The sequence below is a fragment of the Anomaloglossus baeobatrachus genome, chromosome 4 (genome assembly GCF_048569485.1).
Source record: "Anomaloglossus baeobatrachus isolate aAnoBae1 chromosome 4, aAnoBae1.hap1, whole genome shotgun sequence".
NCBI lineage: Eukaryota > Metazoa > Chordata > Amphibia > Anura > Aromobatidae > Anomaloglossus > Anomaloglossus baeobatrachus.
In genome coordinates, this window is record NC_134356.1 from 528,667,771 (window position 1) to 528,680,132 (window position 12,362).

Below are 12,362 nucleotides of genomic sequence, written 5' to 3' on the forward strand. Positions count from 1 at the left end.
ATCCGTCCCACCGCTCGAGCCACCGAGCAGCAGCAGCAGCAGCGCCGGACCCGAGCGTGTAGTGCGAGCGCAGCTCCCTCCCCACCCGCGACACAAAGCCCGCCTTAGAATGAGAATTGCCAAATTTAGCACAGTGGCTCATGCTGACTGATAACTTTAGTGCATTTTAGGACACATTTAGGTAACGTTTTATCACTAATTAGGCTGAATTTACATGTCCGTGTTGTTTTTAACAGACAGAATATTGATATAACACAGACTGCATTCCACATGTTATTACATAATTAATGATGATATGTACGAGTTTGGTGCGTGCATCCGATCAAACTCAGACATGTTTCTGCATAATATTTTGTGGACAATCAGTCTACAAAAAAAAGTCGTGTGAATGGGGCCATTTCCTATAATGTATATGTGTTCCATCTGCAAAAAGAAAAGATAGAACACATGTGCAAAACTTAGAAATGTCAACAGGACCTTGGGTGACCTACTTTAAACCGACGTTGCACCAAACTTATGGCACAAAGTTTCATATATTAAAATTATGCTCCTTTCTAAATAAAACATACCCACTTGTTAAACGATGTAAAAAAAGTGCATAGTAAATCATTCTGGAAATCATTATGTTGGCATAACATAACTAAAACAAGTCACTTCTCTGTCTCCTCTTTGTTTCTAGCTCTTTCTATTTCATACAGTAACGATCACTGAACCGCAGAACTTCACGCAGTGCACCACCAGAGGCAGTTTTCAGGAGCACTGGCAGGAAACCACCTACAACATGGTGAGCTTTGTGTGCCTGTTCCTGCTTCCTCTGCTGATCATGATTTCCTGCTATTCAAGAATTCTGCTGGAAATCTCAAAGCGTATGAGCAAAGGAACCTGTAAGTACTATGCTGAGACACAAAAAGTTACTGTTGCAAGGAATGTATGACTTCTCTTAGAAGTTTCGGACACATCCAATGACCCTATTCATGAGACACTCTTGACAATTATCACATTAAAATGAGACGTTTTACAATTCAAAATCAGTTATTGCAGAAGATAAATTCATAATGTGTATCTCACAGATGTAAATATACATATTTCTTCTCTAATGCCTGATTTTGAATTAGAAATCATGGGCTCACATTGGACTTCTGATCTGCCATATTGTTTCCAGAGAGTAGCCCCAGACTATCACTTGTGACTGAAAGGTAAATGGGAGAGAAAAGGCGCAATAGGGTCTTACCCGATATATTGGGCAAAAACATAAAGAAGTGATGCACTCACCTGATCGGGTTGGGACAGTCACAACTCCTTTAACAGCAAAAAGTGAGCGCCTGAGCGGTCCAGCAGCAGCCCTGTTACACAAGTGGAACATCAAAGGAAAACTGGAGAAAAAACAGGTTTTTTGCCGCGCTTGAAGACCACAGACATTGATGTCAAAACAGATTATTCTTTTTATTATTTCATTCCTACGCGTTGCGGAGACCCCAACTGTCTAATTCTTCAGGGAAAAGAACCTTTTCCCTGAAGAAGGAGACAGTTGGGGTCTCCGAAACGCGTAGGAATGAAATAATAAAAAGAATCATCTGTTTTGACATCAATGTCTGTGGTCTTCAAGCGCGGCAAAAAACCTGTTTTTTCTCCAGTTTTCCTTTGATGTTCCACTTGTGACTGAAAGTGGCAGATTTACCAAAATTGTCTTAAGGGTGCTTTACACGCTGCGACATCGCTAACGATATATCGTCGGGGTCACGTCGTTAGGGACGCACATCCGGCGTTGTTAGCGACATCGCAGCGTGTGACACCAAGGAGCGACGATCAACGATCGCAAAATTGTCAAAAATCGTTGATCGTTGACACGTCGCTCCTTTTCATAATATCGTTGCTGCTGCAGGTACGATGTTGTTTGTCGTTCCTGCGGCACCACACATCGCTATGTGTGACACCGCAGGAACGACGAACATCTCCTTACCTGCGTCCACCGGCAATGAGGAAGGAAGGAGGTGGGCGGCATGTTCCGGCCACTCATCTCCGCCCCTCCTCAGCTATTGGGCGGCGGCTTAGTGACGCCGCAGTGACGTCGCTATGACGCCGAACGTGCCTCCCCCTTGAAGGAGGGATTGTTCGGCGGTCACAGTGACGTCACTGAAAAGGTATGTGCGTGTGACGCTGCTGTAGCGATAATGTTCACTACGGCAGCGATCACCAAATGTCCCACGAACAGCGTGTAAAGCATCCTTTTGGCTGAGTTCACATGTCCAGTAATTAGTGATGAGCGAGCATGCTTGTCACTACTCGGTACTCGCACGAGTATCGCTGTACTCGGGCTGCTCGGCGGAGACCGAGTAATCTCGCGATACTCGTGCTGTACTCGTGGTCTTCATTTCTGCATGTTGGCGCTCTTTTGAGAGCCAGCCCTCATGCAGGGATTGGCTGGCAGACCACTGCAATGCCACAGCCCTGTTAGTTGTGGAATTGCAGTGATTGGCCGGCCTGCACAGCGTGACCGAGCCTTTATATCGGCCGGCGCGCTGTGCTCTGCTCACAGCTATCCAGACTGTCAGTGCAGGGAGAGTGTCGCTGATTCAGGGAAAGCTTTGCGGCCCTTTATAGCTTTTTCAGTTGCAGGGCTGCAAACAGTGTGACCAAAAGTCCTTCTCAGGACTATTCTAGTTGTATACAGGCAGGCAGGGTATAGCCAGGTCGGAGTACAGTAGCAGAGTCCTTCTCAGGACTACTGTTGCTATATACAGGCAGGGTATAGCCAGGTCTGAATACAGGCTAGTGACCAAAAGAGTCCTTGTCAGGACTATTGTACCAGTATACAGGCAGGCAGGCAGGCAGGGTAGTGGTGACCGTATACCAGCCTTCATCATATCTGGGGCTGGTGTACACAGTGTAAAACAGTCCAGATAGTGTCTGACTTGTCTGTAATTGTCGCTCCCCAAAAAAACCTGTTAGGTTCTTATTGCGTCCGTGCTTGGTTTTTAAAACCGCACGTGTGTGCCTGTTGGTGGCAGCGTACAGGTGCACTTGTGTGCAATTTCCAGAAACTTTAATATAACGCACAAGTAGTGAATATACACGTCAGCAGTGCACAGCATTGCAAAATGCGCAAGGGTATTGGCAAGGAACAAGGAAGTGGACGTGATGGTGGTGCAGGCAGAGGCCGAGGTCGTGGGCAAGCTCTAATTTCGCCACAACAAAGGGCCACATCTAGTCGCTCGCACGTCCTGTCCCAAATTCTTGGGGACCGCAGCAGTACACCGCTCTTGAACCAAGACCAGTGTCAACAGGTTGTTAGTTGGATAGCAGATAATGCTTCCAGTCAGATTGGCACCACCACAAACACTCTGTCTTCCACACGGACAAGTGTCAGTAGCCGTGATACTGCACCGCACATTTCTGAACCTGATCCTCCTTCCTACCACCAGGCTGAGTACACGTCCTCCTCGGACATTAATGATCCCACACTTGGACACTCGGAAGAGCTGTTCACGTTTCCATTCACACATTCTGGCCTCTCGCCAGCTCATATTGAAGTGGGTCATGAGGAGATCGTCTGTACAGATGGCCAAATATTTGAGCAGCCACGTTCTCACGAAGTTGGCAACGTGTCTCAACAAGTGGTGGACGATGATGAGACACAATTGTCAGGAAGTCAGGAGGAGGAGCAGGGTGCGGAAGAGGAAGACGACGTGGTGGATGATCCAGTAACTGACCCAACCTGGCAGGAGGATATGCAGAGCGAGGACAGCAGTGCACAGGGGGAGGGAGGCGTAGCATCACAACAGGCAGTAAGAAGCAGGGTGGTGGCCCCAGGCAGAAGTCAGGCAACCGTTCCCCGGAACAACATGACGACACAAGGTGCCTGTACAAATGTTAGGTCTTCCCGAGTCTGGCAGTTTTTTAAGTTGGATCCAGATGATTCAAAAAAGGCCATTTGCAACACCTGCCGTGCCAGCATCAGCAGGGGTACCAAAACTAGCAGCCTGACCACCACCAGCATGATCAGGCACATGTCAGCCAAGCACCCGACTTTGTGGGAAGTACAACAGAGTCGAGGAGCAGTGCTTGCTGATGTCACTGCTACGTCTTCGCTGGTTGTGCATGCGAGCCAATCCCCTGTCCATGCTGCCTGCGAACAAGCCTCCTCCACTCCTGCACCTGCAGTTGCCTACGCAGAAAGAACACCATCATCAAGCACGTCCTTGTCCCAGCGCAGCGTTCAGTTATCCATTCAGCAAACCTTTGAACGCAGGCGCAAATACACTGCCAACACCCCACATGCCACAGTTCTAAATGCTAACATTTCGCGACTGCTTGCGCTGGAAATGTTGCCTTTTAGGCTGGTGGAGACAGAAGCATTCCGTGACCTGATGGCGGCAGCTGTCCCACGTTACTCGGTCCCCAGCCGCCACTATTTCTCCCGGTGTGCCGTCCCCGCGTTGCATAACCACGTGTCACAAAACATCACATGTGCCCTGAACAACGCTGTTTCACCCAAGGTCCACCTAACCACAGACACGTGGACAAGTGCTTGTGGGCAAGGCCGCTACATCTCGTTGACGGCACACTGGGTTAATATTGTGGAAGCTGGGACCCAGTCTGAGCGAGGGACGGAACACGTCCTTCCCACACCAAGGTTTGCAGGCCCTACCTCAGTCAGTGTTTCACCCACACTCTACAGCTCCGGAATGTCATGCTCTTCAGCCTCCTCCTCCTCCTGCGCATCCTCATCCACTGTGCCCTCCACACCAGTCACAAGCTGGAAGCACTGCAGCACTGCCTCGGCGAAGCGGCAACAGGCTGTGCTGAAGCTAATCTGCATAGGTGACAAACCCCACAATGCAGAAGAGCTGTGGACAGCTCTGAAACAGCAGGCAGATCACTGGCTCACACCTCTGAACCTAAAGCCAGGAAAGGTCGTGTGTGACAATGGCCGGAACCTGGTGGCGGCTTTGAGGCGAGGCCAGCTGACACATGTTCCATGCGTGGCCCATGTGCTCAACCTCGTGGTTCAGCGGTTTATAAAGTCATACCCAGAGCTGTCTGATCTGCTGGTAAAAGTTCGCCGCCTGTCTGCACATTTTCGAAAGTCACCTACTGCTTCAGCCGGCCTTGCCGGCTTTCAGCGCAGTTTGCATCTTCCGGCTCACAGACTGGTGTGTGATGTCCCCACGCGTTGGAATTCAACTCTGCACATGTTGGTCAGGATATGTGAGCAGAAGAGGGCAGTTGTTGAGTACCTGCATCACCTAAGCCGTCGGGAAATGGGTCAAACTCCACACATAACACCTGAGGAGTGGAGATGGATGTCAGACCTATGTACCATCCTCCAAAACTTTGAGGACTCCACCAAGATGGTGAGTGGTGATGACGCCATTATTAGCGTCACCATACCGCTACTCTGCCTTCTAAAACGGTCTCTGCTGAAAAACAAACATGATGCATTGCAGGCGGAGCGCGATGAGTTGCAGCAAGAAACAGTAGTGGGTGTGGGTGATAACACACAGCCCAGCCTCGTCTCATCACAACGTGCAGTGGAGGACTATGACGAGGAGGAGGATGAAGACATGGAGCAACTCTCCGGCCAAATTGAGGATATGACATGCACACCAGTCATATCCTCGGTTCAGCGTGGCTGGCCAGAGGACAGGGTAGATGAGGAGGAGGAGGAGGAGGAGGAGGAGGACAGCATGTTCAGTCATCTTGTTGGTCAGGCTACTGAAGTCCTGGCTGTTAAGAGTCTGGCGCACATGGCTGACTTTATGGTAAGCTGCCTGTCTCGTGACCCTCGCGTTAAGAACATCTTGGCCGACAATCATTACTGGTTGGTAACACTGTTAGACCCACGCTACAAGGAGAACTTTTTATCTCTTATTCCCGTGGAGGAGAGGTCAACCAAAATGCAGCAGTTCCGGAAGGCCATACTCACGGAAGTAGGCAAAGCATTCCCCTCACAAAACGCTAGCAGCATAGGTCAGGAATCAGTGGACAACCGAGGCGTACAGCCGAGAGAGGCACAAGTCCAATCCGCCAGAGGTAGGGGAACAGTCTTTAAGATGTGGGACAGTTTTCTCAGCCCCTCACGTACCACAGCCCCTGAGGTGCGGGGTAGTGCCACAAGAAATCCTAAGTTTGCCCAGATGCTGAAGGAGTACCTTGCAGATCGAACAACTGTACTCCGACATTCCTCTGTGCCTTACAATTATTGGGTATCCAAGCTGGACACGTGGCATGAATTGGCTCTCTACGCCTTGGAAGTCCTGGCCTGCCCTGCTGCTAGCGTTTTGTCAGAGCGTGTTTTTAGTGCCGCAGGTGGAATCATTACAGATAAACGCACCCGCCTGTCAACTGAAAATGCTGACATGCTGACTCTGATCAAGATGAACAAGGGTTGGATTGGGCCAGACTTCACCACACCACCAGCAAATGAGAGCGGAATTTAAAGTTTGCCATGTACCTCCACTCACCCATGGGTACACACTTCTGGACTTTGGATAATCGCTGGACTGCTCCTCCTTCTCCTCATGCGCCACCATGATGATGACCGTTACAAATTGCAATACTTAGGCCTTTGTTTCAGGTATACCCCCAGTGGTAAATTTTTTTGCCCATTCTTTGCAGAATGGACATTACAACGACAGGAGACCCGCTCCTTTGCAATGGGAACAATGTTTTGAGGCCCTCATGCACGTCTCTACCCAGGGACAACGTGGAGCCTCCCAATTTTTGGCTGCCCTGCCTAAGGGCTATACTATAATACACCCACTTCCTTAAAATGGACACTTAATGTTTTGAGGCCCTCATGCACGTCTCTACCCAGGGACAACGTGGAGCCTCCCAATTTTTGGCTGCCCTGCCTAAGGGCTATACTATAATACACCCACTTCCTTAAAATGGACACTTAATGTTTTGAGGCCCTCATGCACGTCTCTATCCAGGGACAATGTGGAGCCTCCCAATTTTTGGCTGCCCTGGCAAAGGGCTATACTGAAATAGACCCACTTCCTTACAATGGGCACTTCAGGTTTACAGGCCATCATGCACGTCTCTATCCAGGGACAATGTGGAGCCTCCCAATTTGTGGCTGCCCTGGCAAAGGGCTATACTGAAATAGACCCACTTCCTTACAATGGGCACTTCAGGTTTACAGGCCATCATGCACGTCTCTATCCAGGGACAATGTGGAGCCTCCCAATTTTTGGCTGCCCTGGCAAAGGGCTATACTGAAGTAGACCCACTTCCTTACAATGGGCACTTCAGGTTTACAGGCCATCATGCACGTCTCTATCCAGGGACAATGTGGAGCCTCCCAATTTTTGGCTGCCCTGGCAAAGGGCTATACTGAAGTAGACCCACTTCCTTACAATGGGCACTTCAGGTTTACAGGCCATCATGCACGTCTCTATCCAGGGACAATGTGGAGCCTCCCAATTTTTGGCTGCCCTGGCAAAGGGCTATACTGAAGTAGACCCACTTCCTTACAATGGGCACTTCAGGTTTACAGGCCATCATGCACGTCTCTATCCAGGGACAATGTGGAGCCTCCCAATTTTTGGCTGCCCTGGCAAAGGGCTATACTGAAGTAGACCCACTTCCTTACAATGGGCACTTCAGGTTTACAGGCCATCATGCACGTCTCTATCCAGGGACAATGTGGAGCCTCCCAATTTTTGGCTGCCCTGGCAAAGGGCTATACTGAAATAGACCCACTTCCTTACAATGGGCACTTCAGGTTTACAGGCCATCATGCACGTCTCTATCCAGGGACAATGTGGAGCCTCCCAATTTTTGGCTGCCCTGGCAAAGGGCTATACTGAAATAGACCCACTTCCTTACAATGGGCACTTCAGGTTTACAGGCCATCATGCACGTCTCTATCCAGGGACAATGTGGAGCCTCCCAATTTGTGGCTGCCCTGGCAAAGGGCTATACTGAAATAGACCCACTTCCTTACAATGGGCACTTCAGGTTTACAGGCCATCATGCACGTCTGTATGCAGGGGCATTGGTGAACCTCACAATTTTGGACTGCCCTGGCAAAGGAAAATACTACAAAGACTCACTTCCTCAAAATGGGCACATTAGACTCAAGAGGCCTTCATGTACGTCTCTTCTCAGGGACATCGGAGTGCCACACAATGTTTTCACGTAAAATCTTTCATGTATTAATCTCAAAAAGTAACATACACCAGCTCTATCTCACTATAGGGTATGTGCCCTTAACATTTCTGCCATGAAAAATCATTTTGGGGTCATTTTGGAAGGTTTTCTGGTGAGTCCGTAAAAATGGCGTGAAACGCGGACAAAATTGTTCACAGCTGTGACTTTTGAGTGATAAATGCTTCAATGGGGTCTTCCCCATGCTGTTGCCATGTCATTTGAGCACTCTTCTGAGACTTTTGTGCCATTTTTAGGGTTTCTCCATGCTGCCGGGGGGTCATTTCACAAAAATACTCGGGTCTCCAATAGGATAACATTGGGCTCGTTGCTCGGCCCGAGTACACGAGTATCTTGGGAGGCTCGGCCCGAGCTTCGAGCACCCGAGCTTTTTAGTACTCGCTCATTACTACCAGTAATCATCTGTTAGAACACAACTTTTTGTCACTTGTTAAAAAACTAATTTCTGCTGTATTCGTTTTTGAACGATGGAGTCCATGGAGAATGAATCTGTTAATGGATTGCAACTTATCTTCCATTTGAAATAGATCCAGTAAGAAAAAAATGGATCCTTTACAAATGCAACAAAAACAGCAGGCTAATTAACGGATCCGTTATCCATAGACTCCAGTGTTAAAAAAAATGAAAGTGGCAGAAATCAGTTATTTAATAACTGATAAACAACTGTTTTGGCAACAGATCCATTCTAATTGATCATTAGAATTGAACACATGTGAACTCAGCCTTAAAGATAAATTGCTTCTGTTGCTCACAGGAATGGTTGACAGCTCTGCTTTAATTTTTCCATGGTAGTTTAAGAAATTAAAGCTGAGCTCTGGTTGGATACTGAGAGGTAATGGCTTTTTATAAAACCTAATTAGAGTAGCAATATGTCAGCGCTGTTCTATGATGACAAGTAAGAACAATTATTCTTATATGTGTTAGTGTGAACTCTTACAGAGGTTCACTCCTGTTGCCTACTGCCTGACCTAATTAATGAGGATCAAGTGCATGCTTCAAAACTGACATCAGACACACATAGTCGGATGTTCATCCTTCCTCGATCAGAGGTTGGTCCAAAAACCGGACTGATTTATCCAAGTGCATGGACTTATATAAACTAGGAAAAGGGGCATGGTTGGCTCTATAGTGGGCATGCCCGGATTTGTTCATTGGTTAGTGGGTGAACAATTTTAGTCCATGGGTCTGATTGGTGGGCATCATCATAGGTGGGTCTATGATGTCATCGAGGCGGATCTGCGGTGATGCTGATGGGTGGCTCTATAAAGTCATTGGGCAGCTCCATGGTGACACTGATGGGCGGGTCTATGACATCATTGGGCGGATCCATGGTCATCGGGGGGCCATCTTGGATATCTCTGAAGACTGGCTTATGTATAGAGAATCGATTTCATTGAACACACTTCTCACAGTCCAGAGGTTAATTAAGTATTTGATCCAATGGCTCTCCTCAACATATGAGCCCTAAATTATCAACACTGTTTAAAACAATCTGTATTTTTTGTCTATAACAACCAATCAGAACTTGAACTTCTTAAATTGCTAATGTAAAATAAAAGCTGTGCTGTAATTGTGTAGTGAACCTGAGAGCTGGATCTGTCACCTTTTTGCACAATGACAAGAGAAGGGAATTTTGTTTACTTACCGTAAATTCCTTTTCTTCTAGCTCTAATTGGGAGACCCAGACAATTGGGTGTATAGGCTATGCCTCCGGAGGCCGCACAAAGTATTACACTCAAAAGTGTTAAGCCCCTCCCCTTCTGCCTATACACCCCCCGTGCTCCCACGGGCTCCTCAGTTTTGGTGCAAAAGCAAGAAGGAGGAAAAAGAATTATAAACTGGTTTAAAGTAACTTCAATCCGAAGGAATATCGGAGAACTGAAACCATTCAACATGAACAACATGTGTACACAAAAAAACAGGGGCGGGTGCTGGGTCTCCCAATTAGAGCTAGAAGAAAAGGAATTTACGGTAAGTAAACAAAATTCCCTTCTTCTTTGTCGCTCTATTGGGAGACCCAGACAATTGGGACGTCCAAAAGCAGTCCCTGGGTGGGTAAAATAATACCTCGTAAGAGAGCCGTAAAACGGCCTCTTCCTACAGGTGGGCAACCGCCGCCTGAAGGACTCGTCTACCTAGGCTGGCATCCGCCGAAGCATAGGTATGCACCTGATAGTGCTTCGTGAAAGTGTGTAGGCTCGACCAGGTAGCCGCCTGACACACCTGCTGAGCCGTAGCCTGGTGCCTCAAAGCCCAGGACGCGCCCACGGCTCTGGTAGAATGGGCCTTCAGCCCTGAGGGAACCGGAAGCCCAGCCGAACGGTAAGCTTCGATAATTGGCTCCTTGATCCACCGAGCCAGGGTTGATTTGGAAGCCTGTGACCCTTTACCCTGGCCAGCGACAAGGACAAAGAGTGCATCCGAGCGGCGCAGGGGCGCCGTACGAGAAATGTAGAGTCTGAGTGCTCTCACCAGATCTAACAAGTGCAAATCCTTTTCACATTGGTGAACTGGATGAGGACAAAAAGAAGGTAAGGAGATATCCTGATTGAGATGAAAGGGGGATACCACCTTAGGGAGAAATTCCGGAACCGGACGCAGAACCACCTTGTCCTGGTGAAACACCAGGAAAGGGGATTTGCATGACAACGCTGCTAGCTCAGACACTCTCCGAAGTGAAGTGACTGCTACTAGAAAAACCACTTTCTGCGAAAGGCGTGAGAGAGAAATATCCCTCATTGGCTCGAATGGTGGTTTCTGAAGAACCGTCAGCACCCTGTTCATATCCCAGGGTTCTAACGGCCGCTTGTAAGGAGGGACGATGTGACAAACCCCCTGCAGGAACGTGCGTACCTGTGGAAGTCTGGCTAGGCGCTTCTGGAAAAACACAGAGAGCGCTGAGACTTGTCCCTTAAGGGAGCCGAGCGACAAACCCTTTTCCAGTCCAGATTGAAGGAAGGACAGAAAAGTGGGCAAGGCAAAAGGCCAGGGAGAAATACCCTGAGCAGAGCACCACGACAGGAAAATTTTCCACGTCCTGTGGTAGATCTTGGCGGACGTTGGTTTCCTAGCTTGTCTCATAGTGGCAATGACGTCTTGAGATAACCCTGAAGACGCTAGGATCCAGGACTCAATGGCCACACAGTCAGGTCGAGAGCCGCAGAATTCAGATGGAAAAACGGCCCTTGAGATAGCAAGTCTGGTCGGTCTGGTAGTGCCCACGGTTGGCCGACCGTGAGATGCCACAGAACCGGGTACCACGACCGCCTCGGCCAGTCTGGAGCGACGAGGATGACGCGGCGGCAGTCGGCCCTGATCTTGCGTAACACTCTGGGCAACAGTGCCAGCGGAGGAAACACATAAGGGAGCTGAAACTGCGACCAATCCTGAACTAAGGCGTCTGCCGCCAGAGCTCTGGGATCTTGAGACCGTGCCATGAACGCCGGTACCTTGTTGTTGTGCCGGGACGCCATGAGGTCGACGTCCGGCACCCCCCAGCGGCAACAGATCTCCTGAAACACGTCCGGGTGAAGGAACCATTCCCCTGCGTCCATGCCCTGGTGACTGAGATAATCTGCTTCCCAGTTTTCCACGCCTGGAATGTGAACTGCGGAGATGGTGGAGGCCGTGGCTTCCACCCACAGCAGAATCCGCCGGACTTCCTGGAAGGCTTGCCGACTGCGTGTGCCGCCTTGGTGGTTGATGTATGCCACCGCTGTGGAATTGTCTGACTGAATTCTGATCTGCTTGCCTTCCAGCCACTGCTGGAACGCTTTCAGGGCAAGATACACTGCCCGTATTTCCAGAACATTGATCTGAAGCGAGGACTCTTGCTGGGTCCACGTACCCTGAGCCCTGTGGTGGAGAAAAACCGCTCCCCACCCTGACAGACTCGCGTCCGTCGTGACCACCTCCCAGGATGGGGGTAGGAAGGATTTCCCTTTCGATAATGAAGTGGGAAGAAGCCACCACCGAAGGGAAGCTTTGGTCGCCTGCGAGAGGGAGACGTTCCTGTCGAGGGACGTCGGCTTCCTGTCCCATTTGCGTAGGATGTCCCATTGAAGAGGACGCAGGTGAAACTGCGCGAAAGGAACTGCCTCACCATCTTCCCCAGGAAGTGCATGAGGCGCCTCAAGGTGTGTGACCGACCTTGAAGGAGAGATTGTACCCCTGTCTGTAGTAACCGC

General features: G+C 49.3%; 1 protein-coding gene across 1 annotated transcript in view; it reads left to right on the plus strand.

Annotated features, from left to right (window-relative positions):
- The window catches only part of LOC142303990 (gonadotropin-releasing hormone II receptor-like), a 91,335-nt gene that overhangs the window by 70,672 nt on the left and 8,301 nt on the right, over window positions 1-12,362 (plus strand). The window contains exon 3 of the mRNA XM_075345924.1: window positions 680-884. Coding sequence (XP_075202039.1) covers window positions 680-884 — 205 coding nt within the window. The remainder of the gene's footprint in view (window positions 1-679; window positions 885-12,362) is intronic.